Source organism: Dipodomys merriami, unplaced genomic scaffold (genome assembly GCF_024711535.1).
Source record: "Dipodomys merriami isolate MVZ:Mamm:240054 unplaced genomic scaffold, mDipMer1.0.p SCAF_21, whole genome shotgun sequence".
In the NCBI taxonomy this organism is placed as follows: domain Eukaryota; kingdom Metazoa; phylum Chordata; class Mammalia; order Rodentia; family Heteromyidae; genus Dipodomys; species Dipodomys merriami.
In genome coordinates this window covers 27,383,983-27,405,815 of record NW_027203493.1, presented here as the reverse complement: position 1 = coordinate 27,405,815, position 21,833 = coordinate 27,383,983, and the positions used below count along the sequence as shown (strand labels likewise).

At 39.9% G+C, this 21,833-nt stretch overlaps 1 protein-coding gene across 8 annotated transcripts in view; it reads left to right on the top strand.

The window, feature by feature from the left end:
- Nucleotides 1–21,833, top strand: part of Nav2 (neuron navigator 2) — a 715,292-nt gene that overhangs the window by 451,286 nt on the left and 242,173 nt on the right. For all 8 annotated transcript variants that reach the window (XM_070032729.1, XM_070032731.1, XM_070032725.1 and 5 more), the window contains one exon: nt 5,969–6,021. In XM_070032729.1, the coding sequence (XP_069888830.1) occupies nt 5,969–6,021 (53 nt within the window). The remainder of the gene's footprint in view (nt 1–5,968; nt 6,022–21,833) is intronic.

The window sequence follows — 21,833 nt, the reverse complement described above, 5'->3', positions numbered from 1 at the left end:
CTGAGGTCCTGCTTACTGGTTTATGGATGGGTATCTTCTCATTGTGTCCTCACGTAGTAGAAGCCAGGAGAATTATCTCCAGGGCCTCATTTATCAGAGTCTTAGTCTCATTCCTGAGACTATGTCTTTATAACTGAATCACATCCAATGGCCCCACTTCCAAATATTGTCACTTTGGGAATTTAGTTTCAGCATATGAATTTGGAGGGGGAGGGGAAAATATACAAATCCAAACCGCAGCAGCTCTTATTTTATTAAATGAAAAAAAATGTTTCCATTAGGCAAAATCCCGAAGTAGTGACTCCATTTACCAGATCTGCTCTCTGGGGCCACAAAAAGCATTAATCCAGGGACATAAAAATAAATTGAAGTTAGAAGTTGACTACAATCATTGAGTAAAACATGGATTGACAAGTCTATATGGGTAATAAATAGATAAGTTTAAAACGTAAGTACATCAGGGGAGGAGAATTCCCAAATGCATAGGAGAACACTAACTGATGATAAACGAAGAAGGAATTGAAATTATTAATGTAAAAATTAGTTAAGGCAAGAGTTATGAATGGATACCAAAATCTATAGGAGGAAATTTTTTTTAAATTTAATTTAATTTTATTTGTGAACATACTGTACAGAGGAGTTACAATTACATGGGCAGGATAATGCGTACATTTCTTACCAAGCATTGCAGCCTATAGGAGGAAATTTTATGATGGATAATTTATTAACATGGTCCCAAAATCTCTCTGCATTGTCCTTTTGTTAGTTGTAAGGTCAAATGTACCTATGTCAGAACCAGTGATAGATAGTTCCTCATTGATGAGGGGTAGATGTGAAGCTCTGAGAAGAACACGGTCTCTCTTTAAGTTATAGTCCATTCAGGGAATGGAAAACCTAAAGCTAATCATGAGGAATCTCAGACAAACCCAAATTGTAATACATTATGTTAAACAACAATGCTGTCTTGCATTGTTCAAAAGCATCAGTGTCATGAAAGTCCAAGTCTGAGAAAGTATTCCAAGATGAAGGAAACTAAAGAGGCATGACCATTATATATACTGTGTGATCCTGGACTGCATCTTATACAGGGAATGAAATGCTCTGACAGATGTTTTTGAGTCAAAAGTAAAAATTACAGTATTGGCATTCTATCAATGTTGAATTTTCAGAATTTCATAATCATACCATGGAAAATAATATGCTTGTTCTTTAGCAATATATACTGAAGTATAAGGGACAAAGGGCATGATCTAAAATGCTTAGAACCATGTGGGGTCCTGCTTGCCTGGGCAACAAAGAATATAAGAATAAGGAGAAGGAGAGAGAGGAAGGGAAGGAGAAGGAGGAAGAGAAATATATATTGTGTCCCTATACAGAGAAAAAGAGAAAAATTAAAATGGATATGGGTACATGGGAATTCTCTATACTATTCCTAGAACTTTTTTGTAAGTAAGCTTGGAGTTATATCCAAGTCTAAAGTTGAAAAGAAAACACATTTAAATGAAGGACCAGCAAAAGTTGAAGGTAGCAGAATTGTCTCTTTTAAGGAATAGTATCATTGTACAGGGTTTTTTTTTTTGTTTTTGTTTTTGTTTTGGGTTTTTTTTGTTTGTTTGTTTTGCCAGTCCTGGGGCTTGAACTCGGGGCCTAGGCACTGTCCCTGAGCTTCTTTTGCGCAAGGCTAGCACTCTGCCACTTGAGGCACAGTGCTATATCTGGCCTCTTCTGTTTATGTGGTACTGAGAAATCAAACCCAGGGGTTCATGCTTGCTAGGACAGCACTCTACCACTGAGCCACATTCCCAGCCCAAGGAATAGTATCTTTCTAGGGCTGGTTGCACACCTGTAATGCTATGAAACCTGACTCTCCACAAAATGGAAATGGTATGTCTTGGGGGTGGGGGGAGGTAGGAATCAAGGAAAGGCTCCTTGAAGAATTTGCCCGTGAGCCAGGATCTCAGACTTGAGTAGATATTGGGTAGGTGCAGCAGAATCAGGCTTAGCTTCTAGGTCCAGGACAGTGAATTTTGGAATTTAGTCTGACAACCTAGTTGATTTCCAGACCAAAAATAGCATCAGGTGTGTGACTTCAAAGGAATGTTCGTGTATTTCCTGTGCATTACTCTCCCAACTCTTCAGCTATTCCAGACACCCTAGGTGGGCTTTTCTGGTTTCTGGTGTTGTTTGGGGTCTGTACTTTCCCTTGTTGCTTTTTTCTAATTATGTAGGAAAAGGGCCTCCCTCTGCTGTCATTGAGAACATTGACTGTGGTTGCCAAGAGCTAAATCTCTATTCTCAGCCTCTTGTTAGTCTGATCATCTTTATTTGTGAACTGCCTAGGGCCAGCAGCTGCCTGTTTGCCCATCACAGTGCCATCCTAAGTTACTGCGAAATTTCCTAAGGCCAGGATAAGCAGCATGAAAGTGGGAGGCAGGCTCCCTCCATCTGTTTGTATTGCTGTCACTCTGGGGAGATGCCCAGTAGGGGTTGGAAGGAGAGAAGAAAAAAAGAAGGGGGAGAGAAGAAAGGGAGAATGGGAGATGGCTGAATAAAAGAGAACTGGAGAAAAAGAGGGAGAACATTCTCCTTAGAAATGGAAACAGATGACAGGCACTAGCCCGGCTACCTCTGCACATAATCCTGAAATTCAGACAACTTGTGGGACTGTACATTCTTTTCATGTGATCTTAGGTAAAGATAAATAGTTCTAAGGGCTAGTCTCTCCCCATTGGCAAGTGTCAACAGCCAGAGATTGTAAGGACATGGGTTGGCAAATCTTTAAAATGCTCAAAATGCTTTGATGGGGGGATTTTTTTTAAAGTAATGAGTTTGATGCTATGGTTGTTGAAGAGTGTGTTGATGCTTTCCAATCACTAACTTGTCATCTGTGTACAGACAAGTCATCACATTAGTGAGACTAAGAATGACTTGAACCTTCTGGGATAGATTACCATTGGCTATTAAAGATGCTGGTTTTAATCATAGTTGAGGACCCTAGGGACAAATGCCTTTGTTGCTTTGGTTATCTGCTTTGGGGCTCCAGCCAAAGACCCCCTACCCTGAGTTAATAAATTTTGCTCTGAAGATCCAACTCTTCCTTCTTACCGATAAAAACAGAGCTTGTTCTTAGTGCTGTAACCATTTTTGACAACCATAAGAATTGTTGGGAATTAGTGGAGGAAGAAGTATTTAAATTATACAAAATTGGAAAATAGGAGGCTTACTACATTTTATTAAGTATTTAGTGTCATGGATAAGCCATTTGATGTATGTCTTCCTGAGGCTTCTTTAAAGTGGTCATCAATAGGTTCTGTCCCTGGGTTTGTTTTTGCTTATGTAAACTGGCAGGATTAGGTTATTGGCAGTATAATATTTGAATTCACAGTGCACCTGCATGGGCTTAGGCAATGGGTTATAAAAAGCAGTTAGAAGAGTCTATAGTCCAAGCTCTTCATTTTTACGTATCCTGATGGTGTGGAGAAAGTCTTTCAATTTCCCAAATGATTACATAGGATCACAGTTATCCATCCTTTTCTGCAACAAGTACTAATGATGGGCTATTAGTCAGCACTAATGCTGACAAATGCTGAACTAGGTATTGACCAGGATCTTATAACTTATGACTTTGGCAATCATGAGTAGCTAGCTAGAAGACACATTGCTTGTTGATTCTCAAGAGCCACATAGTTATCCTCTCTAACACTGTCAAAATCTAAGGTCTACTATATCATGCCCACCACAGTTTTCCAAGGATAAATGAATGCCATTTCATTCATTCATGCCTATTCATTTTCTTCTTTTGTTCACCTCACGTATCTCTATTTCCAAGGGAAAGGACAACTGACCCCAAGCAGACATTAAAATCTTGTTCATTGAAATGTTCCAAATATTCATTCCTTAGTTCCACTTTAAAAAAAATCATTAAATGGCTACTGTGTCAGGCACAGTCTCTGGAGTGACAGTAGGAAAGGATGCAGATGGAAGTCTGTTCTTATGGAGTGTATATGATGGCAATTAGATGTTCTAGATACCTGGCTTGAGCTGGTTTACTGAACCTTGGCCATCTTTTAGGTGATTTTTATGGCACTTTTTTGTAGGAAAGGCTTTCTATAATTCCTATCCCAGTGTTTTGTATAAGCAGAGTTGAGAAAATGTCAATTGAGTCTCTCAAGATTGGGATTTCCCCAGGTAGATCATAAATGTGAACATCTAATGTTCTGGCGAGTGCTAAAGGAGGTGTAAATCAGGCTGAATCTATACTAACCAGGCTATCTCTAGTGATTAGATTTCTAAGCAATTTCCCGTCTGAGCTTGCTTTCTTGTTTTGCACTTGAGATAATGGTGAGTTATATTTAGGTTAAGATATTCTAAAATTTTGAAGGCTTGTGGGAGGCAGGGAAATTCTGATTCTGTTTTCCTTTTCAGGCAGTTTTTAATACCTTTTCTTCCCATGGAAATTTTAGCCATGATATTCATTAAAATCTGTTTGGGTTAAGGATGAGGTGGAATTCAATTTTGCAAGCAATTATAGAGCTCAAATGTGAAGAATAAACTTAACATGTTCAAAAGGTTTTTCACAACCTGGTTAAGGGGAAGGACCAGAAAGTTGGGAAGTTACATATTAGATGATTAAGGGCAAAACAGAAGTAGGTGTGGGGTGCTATGAGAACAGACCTGAATGTGCTTTATTCTGTATGATATGAAGCATGGGGCATAAGGACAAGAGGTTGGGGAGGGGGATTGTAAACACTTCAGGAGAGGCAAATCCTTGTTCCTTACTGAGGAAACCTACTGAGTTTATGACCCCAGCTCACACGGTGTCACCAAAAATATTTGGATTTTATATATTTTACAGAGATGAAATAAATATATTAATATATACAGTGATAATATTACTAGAGAACACCTACTGGTAGTCTTTATTAATATTATCTACTTATTGCTCCTATTCTGAAGTAGGTAGTACTAACTACCATATTATACATGAGGAACCTGTGGCACAGAGAGATTAAGTGGCATGGCTAAGATCACACAGCTAAGAAGCTCTAGAGCTGGATGCAGTTTGTATGCCTGTCTGTAGAGCAAGTGCTTTCACCACCCTACATCTTGTTTTGTTTTAATAATTTGATTGTCACTATTAATGTGTTGAACACAGGAGCTGCCATTTCCTGAGAAAGGTAATAAGCACATTTCTTTTTCTTGGATAATGTCACCTCTTCCTTTACTCTCCCCCAGTTTCACCTTACCTTTCTTCAACCCTCCTCATAGATACTTTGGGTGGAATCCATCCTTACAATGAATTGTATTTACCATAACAAGTTGGGCCATTCCTCCTCTTTGTCAGTACTTGATTTCCTATTGATGTAATGCACTTGCTTTCACTTTTCTGAGTAGCTTGGTGCTGTTTTGACTTTAAGCATGCATATTCCCTGATCTAATTTGGACTTGCTATGTGGTCTTAGTCAAGCCATTTTGGAATCTAATTCTTGCATTCCCATTTGCAACCACTTTGGGAATGGCATCAGAATAAACAAAACTGGCAGTATTTCTGTTAAAGAGTCGGGAGGATGCTCCGAAGCTGAGTTGTATCTGGACCCACTCTGCACTGTCCCATCTTTTGAACAGAGGTTACTGTGACATTTGCTTCTTAGAGCTGAAAGCAGAATCACAGCTCACTCCATTTCTCAGTCTCCAAACACTGCCACTTCATCCCATCACTGCAACACTGACATCAATGCAGTTGTCTCTGTTTTAAGTGATGACGACCTTGCCCCAGCTGTCCCTGGAGGACAGCAGCTTGATGATTAAGTCCCAAAGCTTGCTAGATGTGTCTTAGTATTTCACATGCCTGTGTTGATTGGACAAACCTCAGTATGGGCCTTAGGACTTGGGCTTCATATGTCCTGAGCATCACTACTGAAAGTGTCTCTCTGGCAATTATTTTCCTGACTTGTATTTCCTTTTTCAGCAAATGAAAAGATTGAAGACATCAATGGCTGTCCAAAGAACAGATCGCAAATGGTGAGTGGTATGTGGGTAGTGAATGTTTATGTTAGCAAGCTTTTGCCTTAAATGATACTGACCATCTTGTAAAAACATTCACACCAGACACTCTGCTTCAGGGGATTATATTAATGCAACAACAGCCATGTCCAAGTAACCATGCTCTGCTTCTCTGACATTTGTTGGCATTTGTTGAAATGGCTGTGATTTTTATGTAGATTGTGAGATAGTGAAAATGAAATATTGTCCTTGCTTTTAGACTTAAATTATGCAGAATGAGTACAAAAACATTTGTATTTTAGAACATGGACTGTTAGGACTCAAAGTCCTGTGACAATTTTGTGTGCAGTGCTGAGATGAGGTGATAGTATCTTACTGGTCAGAAATGGGGTATGTGATGTGATTGCTTTTAAAGGTTAGAAGGATGTGAAATCAACACGGTGACAGTGAATGGAATGAACAGGCACAGTATAATCTTGACAAATTGTATTCTTGTTGGTGATACATTTAAGCTATAATGTTACGACTTTAAAAACTCAAAAATTAATCTTTAAAAATCTGTAGAACTGGGGTGTGGCTCAAGTGATAGAGTGTCAGCTGTGAGTGATAAATCTTTTGTTTTTTTGATATATATCATCTTTGAATTAAAGTGCGTGATCATTGTTGAGAATGGTGAATTGTGTTGCTCTAAGCAGAAGATTTTCACTTCCCGACACTTTTTCAGCATAAAGATTTACATAATATTTATTATCTGACTCTATTAAGATAGTGCTAGGGTTTTTACCTGTTTAAAACATGAAGGTAATTGCTTAAGGCTGGGCATGCTTCCATAATCTTAAAAAGGGAGTGCAATTTATTTCTATCACCACACCCCACTTCCTTTAGAGTAGGCACAATTTGACAGGTCTCATGGAGATACCAAAGTGACTGGCATTCCTTGAGTTCACTGTTAAATTTTCTAAATTGTTATCCTAAAGAGGTGGGCTGAAGGCTATCTTTTCTGACCACATTTTTCACAAAAACAAAAGAGGATCATTTTCTAGTTAATATATGAAGCAAGTTTCTTTTTTTCAGTTGTTCTATTAAATGTTTTTTTTTCTTTTTGTTTGACCCAAATGACAATGGTTCCTCACACAGGATAGTCGCCAAGCAGAAATCTCATAGCTACTTTGACTCTTGAAAAACTTGGTTGCTATTTTTGCTAGAGCTACTGCAGCTGTCTAGTATATTAATAATTGAGAAAATTTGGACGATAGAAGACTTAATTTTAGTGCAAGCATTTTCACACATGCAATGTTATCTTCACATGAAAGAGATGTATTACTTCCCTGCAGGACAGATATCAGTACATTTGTCCTGGCCTATAATACATATGTAGAGATGACTTTTGAAATTAGTTAATCTTTTATTTGGGTCATTTGTATTTCGTGCACCTTTTATTGGATGTGTTATTAAAGTTTACTTTCAAGCTTATAAAATATAATTTCAGATTCTTTTATGCCAGTTGATTTTATATCCAAATATGTTACAAATACTACCATAGAAGCAAAGCAGTTCTGTGTTTTCTCCATAACTCTTTCAACTGTGTTTTATTGTTTGTGTATGTGTGTATGTGTGGACTGTTTTTTTCTTTTTTCAAGAATGCAAGAATAGAAAATCCTATAATTGTGGTAATGAGTTCCAGCTTGGGGGTGGGGACACAGACAAGATCTGTGGCAAACCTAGCAGAAAAATAATTCAGAAAACAGGATGTAAGTCCAGAAGTATGTAAGAACTTCCACCACAGTCGTTCTGTTCTATAGGAAATGAGAAGGATGATGATAAAGACAACAGGACTATTGTTCTTTGTATTCACTATAAAATAGAAGCAAATGCATAATACACAGCTCATTAGGTAATGTAGGAAGTTGGGTATTGCTCTGGTTAATAGAACACCTGTGCATCTGTGTACGTGTTTGCATGCATGCATGCGTGTATGTATATGTGTGTGCCCAAACACAAACACATAAAGCATATTTACTCATGGGAAATGTTATTTGAGAATATGACACAGTGTATAAGACACCATTTGTAGATTTCTAGGAGGTTAACTTCCTTGTGAGGCCTTATTTAGGGTGACCAATGATGGCCATTTTTTCTTGTTATTTTCCCAACATTGCTCATTTGGAGGAAAGGATGTTGGGAGAGTAACAAACTCCCCCAAAATAATGTGTAGAGTTAATGTGATTACTACCTAAGAAAACAGATTATCTATCCAACAGTCTCTTTAATGGAGCAACTGTTTCAGAGCAGGAGCAGAATGGATGCCATCCCAGTTTTCAGGAAGCTAGTTGATTTCATCAGTTGGTCAATGGATAGGAGCCTGAACTTTGTAGGAGGAGCAAGCCTGGAAGAGAGGATATTATTTTCCTCTCCATTATTTTCCTCTCCTCTCACTGTTTCTCACACGTTGGACTACCTAGAAGTTCCAATTTCTGCTCTAACCAAACCCTGGGCATTGTCTCTGAGCTTTTGTATCACTTGACTCACAGCTCAACTTGTGGATTTTATGTTTCATTGGAGAACAAGAGTTTCACAGTCTTTTCTTTCAGGGCTGGCTTCAAACCACAGTCTTCATATCTCAGCCTCCTGAGTAGCTAGAATTACAGGTGGGAGCCACCAGCATCTAGCTGAAGGGAATACATACATGTGTTTGTACATACTGGAATATAGGCTTGAGAATTTCAGAGGCATGGCATTGCATCCTGTTAGCCTGTCAATTTGCAGACAGTCATAGGAATTTTCTAGTGTTAATATAGGCCAGGTGAGTGCACAGGTGAGCAAGATGTGAACTCTGTCCACAAGAAACTCAAATGAGTGGGCAAGAGACCAAAGAACAATTAGAATAATAGAACTTTGCAGCTGCCACCACAGACACCTGTGCAAGAAGGTTAAGAATAACTTCTAAGAGGTGCATCCTGAAAGAGTTTAGCATAGGGCACTGTGGGCGGAAAGGATTCTAAGCAGAAGCAGTAGGTGCAAATCCATTTCTGCATTTTTGTTTATCTAAAGATGACATGGATCCCACAGAGGAAGTGTTTGTGAATCTATGCTCATTGATCTTCCCAAATCACCAAGCGCTGCATTCATGAGGCTTTTCTGGCTTCTCGGCACCATCAGCGCTTTGTCTTGTGCTGAGGATGCACAGAACTACATAGAGGTCTTTTTAGACTCAGGAAAGGCTTTTCAGCATCTTCATTACTCCCCAGACTGCTATATCTGGAAGAGTCACCTGCAGTGGGCTCCAGAGCCAAGTTTTCTAGAGAATAAAATCCAAGACCATCAACTGTATGGATAGGAGTTCAACTATGGTCTCTGGGAAATGAAATTCCTGCTGAGTTGGAAGGGGGTTATAATGTTTTTCATGTCAGCACTAGTCCTTGTTTATTAACCTTTTCACGTGATCTGCAGTAGCTTCTGGGACACTAGCTACCTGAAGGGAGAAATGCAGGAGCCAAGTTGTGCAGTACTATCCCTAGGACTTCAGTCATCAGCATCCATAACCTCAGTGCTCTGCTTTTGGTCCTCTGAAAATGGGCCATGACTGCGACCATTAGGCAGAGAAAGAATGGCAGCAGCTTCTCTTTTTAGAACATACCAGCCTCCACTTGCTTTTATGAGTCCACTGGCTTTGTTCCAGTCTGACTGTGATACTTTGGGGGCCAAATCCTTGGAGATGAAGCTTTAGAACATGCTCTCAGTCTAGCCCCTGCCTCCCCCTCAAGGTCCACTTGGCCCTTTAGTTTGTATGTGTGCGTCAGACCTAGTTAAAATATTCTTTCTAAGTAACATCGCCATGGCAACCTAGGAGCATCTTTTTGACTTTCAAGTGCTTTGTTCAGCAGCGTTATGTGTCAGTTTGGAAGGAAAAACATTTCCTGGAACTCAGCCAGGGGACGCTGGACAGCCCCTGAGCTGCCCCCTCCCTCTTATTCACTGCACTCTGAGACAGTAGAGGCAATGGATCAGTCCCTGTTGAGCCTTGGAATAGCCTGTAGCAAGAGGTCATTTTCTTGTTTAGCCATCATTATTTTAAGCTACTTGGCTTTCTGTCCTTAATTAGGGGAGGTGCAGAGGTCAGGAGTCCTGTTTGCCCTTTTAGTTAAAGATCCCAGGTTGCTTTCCCTTTCAGCCAGTCTGGTCCCTCCAGGGCTGTCCAAGAAATTCTCCTGCTTTCTTTCCTCAGTGCACCTAAACAGAGGGCTGACTGAGCCCAGGACCAACCAGGATGGGCTTTAGCTTCTCTGAGGACTTGAGCTAATTGTTTAATCTTGTGAAGCCTGTTCTATAAAGTAGGAATGACAATAACACATACCTCATAAAGTTTTTCTTAGTGCTAATGAGGCAATGAAAATGATAACGAATAATAATAATTAAAATTGTGAAAAGACATTCTAAAGTAGACTGTTTGCCTTGTACCAGGTGCTGCTCAGACAGCTATGTAAACACCCTTAGTTCATGCTCCTGAAGCCCCTGGAGCCAGGTGATCTTATTATCTCCATTTTCCTGGCATATGGGCAGCACTTGATGATGATATTTTTTAAAATTTTATTTTCCTGGTCTGGGATGTAGCTCAGTGGCAGAGCGCTTGCCTAGCAAGTGCAACATCCTGGGTTCGATCCCCAGTACCAAAAAAAAAAAAAAGAAAAGACAAAAAAATACAGTTAAAAAATTTTATTTTCCTGTAAAGATGCTGTACAGAGAGGTTACAGTTACGCTAGTAAGGTAATGAGTACATTTCTAGTTGGGTATTGTTACCCCCTCCTTTGTTTTTCACCTACTATCCTTTCCCTCCCCTACTTCCCCCCCCCAAAGTTGTAACTTTCATTTCCAACATAGTCTCTTGTGGGTATCATTGTTGCAATGGGTTATCCTGTATCCTTGTTTCACCTTTGTTATTCCCCTTCCACTCCCCAAATTAGATAAATGCATATATAAGATGCAAGGCACCAAAATCAAATACAGTGACAACAGGGATATGCCATAAGAGGAAGAACATACAAAAGAATCAAAGAAAAAAATCATATAGCACATTAATAAAATAATAACAAAGAAAAACCTCTTGTCTGTATCTTAGGGTTCATTTCGCTTAGCATCATCTTATATGGTCATATGTACATAGTTTTTTGACCTTTTCTGCTCATCTGATAAGATCCTACACATATACTAATTATTGCAAATAAGGGAAATCATGGGACCTATATTTCTTCACTTCACTTGATGTGATTTTTCACTTACTTCACTTGATGTGATTTTTTTCCAAGTCTTTCCACTTCTTAACAAATGGGGCAGTGTCATTCTCTCTGATGGAAGCATAGAATTCATATATATATGTATATATGTATGTATATATGTCACATTTTCTTGATCCATTCATCTACTGGGGGCATCTGGGTTGGTTCCATATCTTAGCTATGGTGAATAATGCTGTGATAAACATAGTTGTGCTCGTAGCTTTAGTATGCCTTGTTTGTGGTCATTGGGTTAAATGCCCAGAAGTGGGATTGCTGGGACATAGGAGAGCTCTATGTGTAGTTTTTTGAGGACCCTCTATACTGCTTTCCAGAGTAGTTGAACAAGTTTCACTCCTATCCACAATGCAGTAAGGTTAACTTTTGGCCACATCCAATGATGTTATTTTTTAGTGGTTCATAACTTCAAGGACTATGTCCTTGAACCCTTTGGTAATCTAAGAAAAGATGCCAACTCTCTCTTCTCTAACTTGTGCACACCCTACGATTTTGCATACAGAAAAACTAAGCAGATCATGGACCCTAGAAGATGTCCCTTAGGGTTCCATAGACACTCCCCCCAGGTTCAGGGGACCCGCCACGTAGAGCATAGCTCTATATCTAACTCTGTCTTTCTAGTAGCCCTCAGCTAGCACTTGAGTTCCCAAGTTAGTAGGCATTTGTGCTTAGATTTGGGGCAGGGAAGTAGTTTCCAAACATCTAATTCATGAAAAGAAGCATCTCTCTCCTTCTCCCAAATAAAGTTTTATATGGACCTCTATGTGTGAAATCACTGACAGCCAAATTACTGCAACAAGTAGGAGTAGGTAGGCAAGAGCAGGTATCTTGGACCCCTGATGAAGACTAGCACCTAGGGTACAGTGTGATGAGGACAGAAACACTAGTCACAAACCTGGGTGTCAGGTGTCAGTTCTGGTCCGCCTTTATTTTGTCATCTCTGTGGAAGCAGTTGCCTTAGGTCTTCTTTCTCTCTCTCTCTCTCATCTCTAGAAGCTGCATGACATCACGTTGGAGCACCTGGACCCTGAGATTAACTGCTTATGACCCAGGGCCTTACCACTGTGCTTCCCAGGAACCATTTTCGTTAATAAAAACACCAACTTGCTTCACAGTATTGCTTTAAGAATCCATGAGGTAGTCAGGTGCTGGTGGCTCATGCATGTAATCCTAGCTATTCCCGAGTCTGAGATCAAGGTTCAAAGCTAAAAAGCCTCAAGTGCTCAAGTGGAGCTGTAGCTCAAATGGTAGAGTGCTGGCCTTGAGCATAAATGCCCAGACCCTGAGTTCAAGCCCCAAAACCAGCACACACACACACACACACACACACACACACACACACACACACACACACACACACACACACACACACACACACACACACACACACACACACACACACACACACACACACACACACACACACACACACACACACACACACACAAATTCTACAAGGTAATCTGACCAAAGATAACATTTAATTAGTTCTCCTACTGATTTTCTAGGTACTTAAGTTTTTACAGAAACAGATTCCCAGAAACGACCGGCCCCACCTTTAGATATGGCATGTTAGATAGTAGGGCCCAAGTTTATTTGTATATTACAGCTGGCCAAATGCTAGCATTGGTCTTCAAGGAAAACCCAAGAGTGATCTGATGTGCCAAAGCAGCATGATCAATCACTTTTTAAAAATTTTTTTAAATTATTCTTTTGGGGCTGGGAAGGTGGCTCAGTGGTAGAGCGCTTGCCTTGCATGCCTGAGGCCCTGGGTTCGATTCCTCAGCACCACATAAGCAAAAAAGAAAAAAGCCGGAAGTGGCGCTGTGGCTCAAGTGGTAGAGCGCTAGCCTTGAGCTGAAGAGCTGAGGGACAGTGCCCAGGCCCAGAGTTCAGGCCCCATGACCAGACCCAAAAAAAAATTATTCTTTTTTGCAACTACACTCTCCTCCCCTGCCCGCCTAAATTGTAAAGTTCATTTTTCAGCATAGTGTCTTGTACATCTCATTGTTACAATGGGTCAACCTGTATCCCTATATCACTCTTGACTCAGCCCTCTTTAAATAGTAGGACTCTGATAATCCACTTGCTGGCAATGTTTGCCCTTCCCTTCTGTGACACATGAAGAGAACAGCATCCCAGGACCATTGTGAGATTGTACTCACCAGGTGCCAGGTACCAAGAGCCCAACTAATGGTTGGATACCTCACAGAACTGCTCTGGAGTGTAGATCTGAATATTACCTACATTTACATATCAAGACTGAGGATTTTTTGATTCATTAGTAGAATGAGATTTTTGGATTCACTAGGAGGAGAATGAGTGAGGAGCTCAAACATAAGTTTGTCCAGTTTCAGAGACTATGATGTTCACTTCTGTGACAGAGAAGGGGATAGTAAAAATATTGCCCACCTATGCTTATTCTGCTTTTGTATCATCTGTGGAAACAGCAGACTCAATCCAGCTTAGCACAGAGTTAGCAAGAAGGGAAAGGACTGAATATTTCTGGGAAGGGCCTGAGTTAACCTGTCGATGGGAACTCACATATTGTCATGGGGCAGGTGGCCTCTAGTGAAAGGCAGCTTCTTGTGGTGGCCTCCAGGAGTCCTGGCGCCAAGTCCCTCCAGTCATGTTCTCCACAGAGCTTCCTGGGCCAGGAAAGGCCATCTGTGATGGGATCGGGTTTCTGGGCCCAGTGACCTTGGGCCCTCCTCGCAGCTGTCAGAAAGCCAGCTACATGCCTGGGGAGTGAATGAGATCCTTGGGCAGCTGAGTTGCCTCTGCCCTGGGCCCCTGAGCCTATTTTTACATGGCCCTAAGGGTACACATGTGTTATAGAACCAAGAAGGAATGAAGAAAAAGCTCAGGGCATTGAAGACTTTAAAGCAAAGTGGAAAGAATCAGGGCCATGACCAGCAGGAAACACCCATTGCTTCTCACTCAGGATGGCCTATGACTGCCCCTGGCTGAGTTCCTATCATGGTTTCTTCAAAGGTGGGAGAAACTTCTACCACTCTCTTCTTCACTCACATCTCAGTTATTTTTTTAACCCTGTTTTCCCATTTCTCTCTCCATCATCCTCTTGAGTAGATGATTAAGGTCTTTCATCACCTGGTTACAATATTTTCCTGATACTTGACCACTCGGTCTCTGCATGCCAGCCATGCTGGTTACCTTGAGGTACACCAGGGAAACTGGGTATGCCAACATCTTGATAATTTTGATGCATATTTTCTGGTCTTTCAGGGTTGACCTTTTGCTTACCCCCTTCTGCACAGTGTGACCTTCAATATAAGTCAAGTATTTCCTCCAGGAGAAGACCTAATTAGGTGGCTGTCATCTTTTGTGTCTCCAAGTGTCTTGCACCTGCTTTATCATAACATACCCTGCTACAGTTGTGTCTTCTACTCATGTTCTTGAAGGAGATACCACATCTCTCACCTGAGCAGCCTGAACACATGTTACTGAGATGCCAGACAGGCATGTGGTTAGTAAGTGCCAGATGGATAGTGAAAAAAGAAGGATCTGTCTTGAATGTGTTTGTAGCTGAGGGCTTGTCATATACTGTTATTCTGGTTTCATTATCTGCAACTGAGCAGTGATTTGGGCTTTGGGTATGAAGGTGGCGGTTCTTTATGGGATTTAAGGAATAGATACTTAGCACTGTGCTAGAAATGTCATTTCTTCCATAATTATTTCTTCCTTGGTTTGTTCAGAGGGCCCAGATAGGAAATGCTAATAACTCTGAGGAATTGTGGCATATTTTTAGCTTATTGAGTTCCTTATATTGCTTAAAGTAAGCATATTTAAGTATCATCAGAACTACCAGAAATGTACTAAGAATAAAAATGCCAATGAAGCCTGGTGCCAGTGGCTCATGCCTGTAATCCTTGCTACTTAGGAGACTGAGATCCAGAAGATAAGTATTCAAAGCCAGGCTGAATACAAAATTCTGCAAGACCCTATCGCCAATTAACAAGCAGAAAGCCAAGGTGGATGTATAGCTCAAACAACAGAGTGCAACTGTTCACAATAGCCAAGAACAACCCAGATGCCCCACTACTGATGAGTGAATCCAAAAATTGTGGTACCTATATACAACAGAATATTATGCAGCTATTAGAAAGGACAAAATAATGGCATTTGCAGGAAAATGGATGGAACTACAGCAAATTATTTTGAGAGAAGTAAGCCAAGAACAAAGAGACAAACAGCACATAGTCTCCTTGATATGTGGATGCTAAAGCCAAAATGCAAAAAGATATGACAAAGTAAGCAGGACTCAAGAAACAAATGCCAGTCACCCATTTTGTCGTATCATTGCTAAATGACTCCATGTTCTTGACCATATATATGGTAGATATATGCACGTAACAGAGGGACGCCAGGAGGAGAAACAGAATAAGTGGGAAATGGAACAACATACAACAAAGGGGCCCATCAGCTGCACTGGACATAGAAGAAAAAGAACTAAGCAACCCAAAGACAGCGATGGGAAGGGAGGAATGAGAGGGAAAGAGGGAACAGCCTACACTAAGCAAAAGGAAAGAACTGTAATCATCACCTGACATGGAAGAAATAATTTGTATTGTCAAAGCTCATAGAATTCACAACCTTTATAGACCATGATAATGACAATTTGCCTAATGAAGGTTAAAATGTGTTTGTGACTTTAACTGTCACTATTCCACAATACTGTGAAATATGTGAAATTTATGTAATCACCTAATCTCAATTTTTTTAAAAAAGTGAGAGAAGGGATGGGTTAGGAGCGATGGGTGACAATGTTGTAAGACATCTTATACTCACATACTGTTTGTATAACTACTCCAAGATAATAATAATAATAAAAATATGTTTAAAAAACCAAACAGAGTGCAAGACAAACAAGTGTGAGGCCTTAAATTCAAACCCCCTCTCTGCCAGAGACTGGCTGAGGGGCATGTTGAAGAGCCTTCATCCTGTTGTAGAGCCCGTGTCCATAATTCTTTTTCAGTATTGTGTGTGTATGTGTGTGTGTGTGTGTGTGTGTGTGTGTGTGCGCACACGCGCGTGTGCGCACATACTTGCTGGTTCTGGGGTTTAAAATCAAGGCCTAGCTGCTGTCCCTAAGTTGTTTTTTTTACTCAAGGATAGCGTTCTACTACTGAGCCATAGCTCCACTTGCTGCTCTTTTGGTACTTAATTGGAGATAAGAGTATTATGGACTTCCTTGCTTGGGCTGGCTCCAAATCATGATGCTCAGATCTCAGCCTTCTTGGTAGCTAGAATTACAGACATGAATTCCCAGTGCCAGATCTTTCAGTATTTTTATGGAACAATCAACAGTAGACAACACACAGTATAAACATACTGCGTTCTAGACACTGTGTTTGACATTTTATCTATATTGACCCTTCATTTTCACATAACTTGTGACATAATATTTTTTCCATTTTACAACTACAGAAACCATGGCAGAGACTGGTTGAGTAACTTACCTAAGATCACACAGCTAATAAGTGACACTCTGAGGTTTGCATGCTGGAAATCTGGTTCTAGAGTTTATCCTTGTAATAACTGTGCTACTCTTCATATAAGTATATCAATTAAAGAAGGAAAAAGAATGGCTGTGACATGAAGGGTCATAGTAGCCCTTCATATAAGTGTCAATAGATGCTCAGGATGAAATATTGTGTTTTTCATGGGAAGGAGACTTAATGGACAAGATAAGTTGGAATTATGCAGACCTACTGTGTGCTGGATAGGTACCTGAATCTCTCTGAAGCTTTTGTCCTCTTCTGTGAAAAAGAAGACAATGATATAACATATGAGCACCGTTATATATTACAGACTGTGATAGACAATTTGCTCCAGGAAAGTTAGAATGAACTTGTGACTTTAAATGAGCATCATTATTCCACAATACTGTGAATTTCCGGAAATTAAGTAATCACTTAATCACGATCAAAAAAAAAAAAAAAAAAAAAAAAGAACCTTGGGGAAGGGAGGGAGGGGATGGTAGGGAGAAAACAATGGAGGGGGTAACAATGTTCAAGAGGAAGTGGAAGTGTACTCATTACCTCACTCATGTAACTGTAACCCTCTGTATAGTATCTTTACAATAAAAAAAATTAAAAAAAAATATCAAAAAAAAAAAAAAGAAAAAGAAGACAATGGAAGATATCCCCTAGGGTGGTTGTGAGCAGCAAGTGAGGAGCGGTATAAGAGGTGCATTGTTCTAGCTTATGGCAAATGTGCATGTCCCACCAATATGTTACATATTTCTTACCTGTTGATCTGTGCATCATCTACTGTCTTTACACTTAAAAATAGGTACTCCTAAAGTAGGCTAAACAAAATCTCCCACAATGATGAAACATCCTGATCCCCTGGACTAGGGCATATTTTTTTTCAGCATAATATGATGTAATCTGACAAAAGAGACTGTACAATTTTGATGAAGCTAAGGATTATAAAATGGGATTATTAACTGAGAAGGTCCAAGGATCCATGTAAGAGGGAGTCTGTAAGTGACAGACTGGAATATGCTATGCTACCAACTGTGAAGATGGAGGAAGGGGCCATGAGCCAGAGAATGCAGGGGCCCTACACTCAGTAAAGTCAAGGAAACACATTCTCTCCTGGAACTTCTGGAATGGCCCAGCTCTGTGACTGCTTGATTTTAAAACACTGAAACTAATTTGGGACTTCTGACCTCCAGAATGTTAGATACTATGTTGTTTTAAGCCATTAAATTTGTGGTTTTATTATATCAGCAACAGGAAATTAATACGCTCTAGGAGTCACACATACCAACTCACTGAGTCAGAAAAGAAGCTATCTGGGTTTCAAAGCAGGGCCTCACTTAGCTTCTTCAGGCTTTTAGACTCTGAGTTTCCTGATAATTGCTTCCATTATTAGTAGACACAGAGAAGAGCTTTTCTTGTCTGTATGTCCAAAGCAGGTTATTGTAGAAGCATATGGAAAACAGAGGTACACAGTGACTTTTCAGCATTAAACCCATTTTATGAGCTGTCTCAGATGTGAGCAATCTTGGAGAGGCAAGTGTCATTTCATCTGAATAATTAGAAGTGAATATCAAGTCTTGAATCTCTTTGATACAACTTAGGAGTGAGTATATGCTCCCAACTTGTGTATGTTAGTCTTTTTTTTTTTTGGTCAGTCATGTAGGCTTGAATTCAGAGCCTTGAACTCATAGCATTTTACCTCTTTGAGCCACAGCTCCACTTCCAGATTTTAGGTGGTTTATTGGAGTTGAGTCTCATGGACTTTCCTGCCTGGGCTGGCTTCAAACTGCAATCCTCAGATCACAGCCTCCTAAGTAGCTAGGATTACAGATAGGAGCCACTGGAGTCTACTCATATAAGCGATTTTATGAGAAATTTATCGTATTTTATGTTTTATTTAATAACAGAGCTTTGTAATACAAGTAGCATATTTTTCTTCTCTTTCAGTTCTATAAAAATATCCATATTCCCAGCACCTGGCACAGGACTAGGTATATTAAAAGTACTCAGCTCATGTTTCTCAGATGAAAAAGCTGAGCAGTAAATGGTCTTACTATTCTGGGGCTTCCCAGAGAGTGAGGCAGTGCTACACATCAAATTTTAACAAGCTGAATACTTTTGAATATTTTCTAGAAATCTAGGCTAAGGTATTTTCTTGCTCTGTGTCTTTTACAATTTTTTAGTTTCAATTCACTGTTTTAATTAATTGATTAATTAATTTGACATGTGGTCTCACGGTGTAGCCCAAGCTAACCTTGAACTTGAGCTCTTCCTTCCTACCTCTGCCTCCCAAGTACCAGTAGTCTAGAAAAGGGTTGCCACACCCAGCCCAGATTTATGAAAAGATCCCAAGGTGACTGATTTTCTTCATTAATAAGGAAAAAGTGTGTGTTGCACTTCAGTATGCATGAGAAACACCTGGAAGTATGATAAAACACAGAATCTGTGCACTCGCCCCAAAGTTCTGACTCTATAGGTCTGGAGGATATGGAGAGTTTGCCTTAGTTTCACAAGTTCTGGGATTTTACTTAAGCTGCTGGCCAAGTGACTATACTTTGGCAGTCTTTTGTGTGTGTGTGTGTGTGTGTGAGAGAGCCAATAAAAGTCTTTTGGATGCCAGGCGCTAGTGGCTCACGCCTGTAATCCTAGCTACTCAGGAGGCTGAGATCTGAGGATCGCGGTTCAAAGCCAGCCCGGGCAGGAAAGACCGTGAGACTCCTATCTCCAATAAACCACCAGAAAACCAGAAGTGGCGCTGTAGCTCAAGTGGTAGAGCGCTCGCCTTGAGCTGAAGAGCTGAAGGACAGTGCTCAGGCCCAGAGTTCAAGCCCCACAACCAACAAAAAAAAAAAAGTCTTTTGGGTGGGGGGAGGATATTACCTATGCAAACATATATAAGCACATATTTGTCAAGTTGTTTAAATTTTTTATGTAGATGCAGTTTCTAAGGAATATGCTTAAATTTTGCAAAATATTTTGGATGAATGAGGTTTGGTTTTTAAGATAGTTTAGGATGCTTTAGACATTCTTTGAGAATATTATATGTTCTAAGTTGATAGGATCTGACTCCCGAACACTGCCACTGTCTCACAAGTACCTTATCTTCCTCTTCTAACTCACTTAACCTCTGTGGCCCTTCTTTTCCACCAATGAAAATTTGGGATGTTAATGTATGTTTATCCTGTAGTTCACATTACATTGAAGCAAATTTTTGAAAGAGCTATTATATTTTATATGCCATTGAATAACACCAAAGCTTTGTAATACGAGAAGTGTTTTCTTTTATCTCTTTTAATTCATTGTATTCAGCTGCCTGTGTCCCCACTAGATATCAGCTTCTTTGAGGGCAATAATTTCATCTTCCCATTTACTTGCATTACCAGAAATGGCTTCCGCCCTGCCTTTCCTTTCCTGGGCTACTAATGTTCTTCTTTACTGGGAGTCTGGGGATGAATGAATCTGGAATTTAATCCTTCATCAGGCCTAGTTCTGTTTTTCTAAACTCTACAGAAGAAACCCTAAGCAAAGGAGAAAAGAAAAAAAAGTCCTTTTAGGGGTCAGCTTTTGGAGTTTGGAGGGGTATTCTGCTTATATTTTTCTTGATAGAGCTAGAGATACCATTTTTCTCCCTGTTTTCTTTCTTTTTTTCTTTTTCTTTTCTTTTTTTTTTGTGGCAGTCCAACGTTTAAACTCAAGGTCTTATTCTCTCATTCAGATTTCTTTGCTCACAGTTGGTCAGTCTTGTAGACTCTTCTGTGTGAGCTAGCTTTGAACCACAATCCTCCAAGTTTCAACCTTCTAAGTGACTCAGGTGAGCTACTGGTCCTATGCTTTTTTTTTTTTTTTTTTGAGATAGGGTCTCAATATGTAGCCCAGGCTGGCTACCAACTTGATATCCTCTGCCTCACCCTCCTGACTGCTAGATTATAGGTGTGGACTACCATGCCTGGTTTTGTAAAACTTCTTTGACAAAGACTTACAGGGATCTGATTCTTTGTTTTAGAGTTTACTGGTTGTTTTATAGGTAGAACCCACTAAAAAAAAAATTTTAACTGTGTGTGTGTGTGTGTGTGTGTATGTGTGTGTGTGTGTGTGTGTGTGTGTGTGTGTGTGTGTGTGTGTGTGTGTGTGTGTGTGAGCTTTTTTCACTTAAGGCCCTAGTTCTCTACTACTTTGAACTACAGTGCCACCTCTGGTTCTGGGGGTTAATTAGAGATAAGAGTCTCAGGGGCATTCCTGCTGGTGCTGGCCTTGTACCACTATCCTTAGATCTCAGCCTCCTGAGTAGCTGTACCACTATCCTTAGATCTCAGCCTCCTGAGTAGCTAGGATTACAGGTGTGAGCCACCAGCACCTAGCTAATATTTTAACATTTTTACCCTAAAAATCAGCTTGACTGAGTACTTGCACAGGATGTAAATAGTAACAGAGATTAGCATTATATGACAAGTTAAAATTGTCATTTTTTTTTCACAGTTGCTTGGTATCTGGTATCTGATAGCCCCTGAAAGCTCAAAGATATCCTGTAATAGAGACTTTATTTATCTAGTTTGTTCTTCTCTTCCATGAATTTTGACTATGTGATTCTGGTTATGGCAGTAAGCAAGGTCAAGAGCTATTTTAATTACTAATAATACTTTAATTACTCTCATAATTTCTGATATTTAGAATTTGGAACTACTGTAGTTTCTATTGTAGTTTATTATCATAAGATACTTTGTTAATTACTTGCAAAAATCCCTCAAATTATGAGTTATGACTAATGGTCTGTGATTCAAGCACAACTCTTTAGACATACCTACAGACAGCTAAAAAATAGATTGTGCTATTGTGCCTGGAATATATTAGTGACTCATTAATTGCTAGCAGAATTTTATATTGAAGTGGAAGTAGAGTGGTGCGTTTTCAATTAGATTTCTCACAGACATTAACAACATAGGGTGCTAAAAAAGAAGAAGAAAATAACAGGGCAGACTAGGATGTCTTCATTCTAGTGACCAAATCTAGCACTTTGCCTTCCTCCATAGATTAT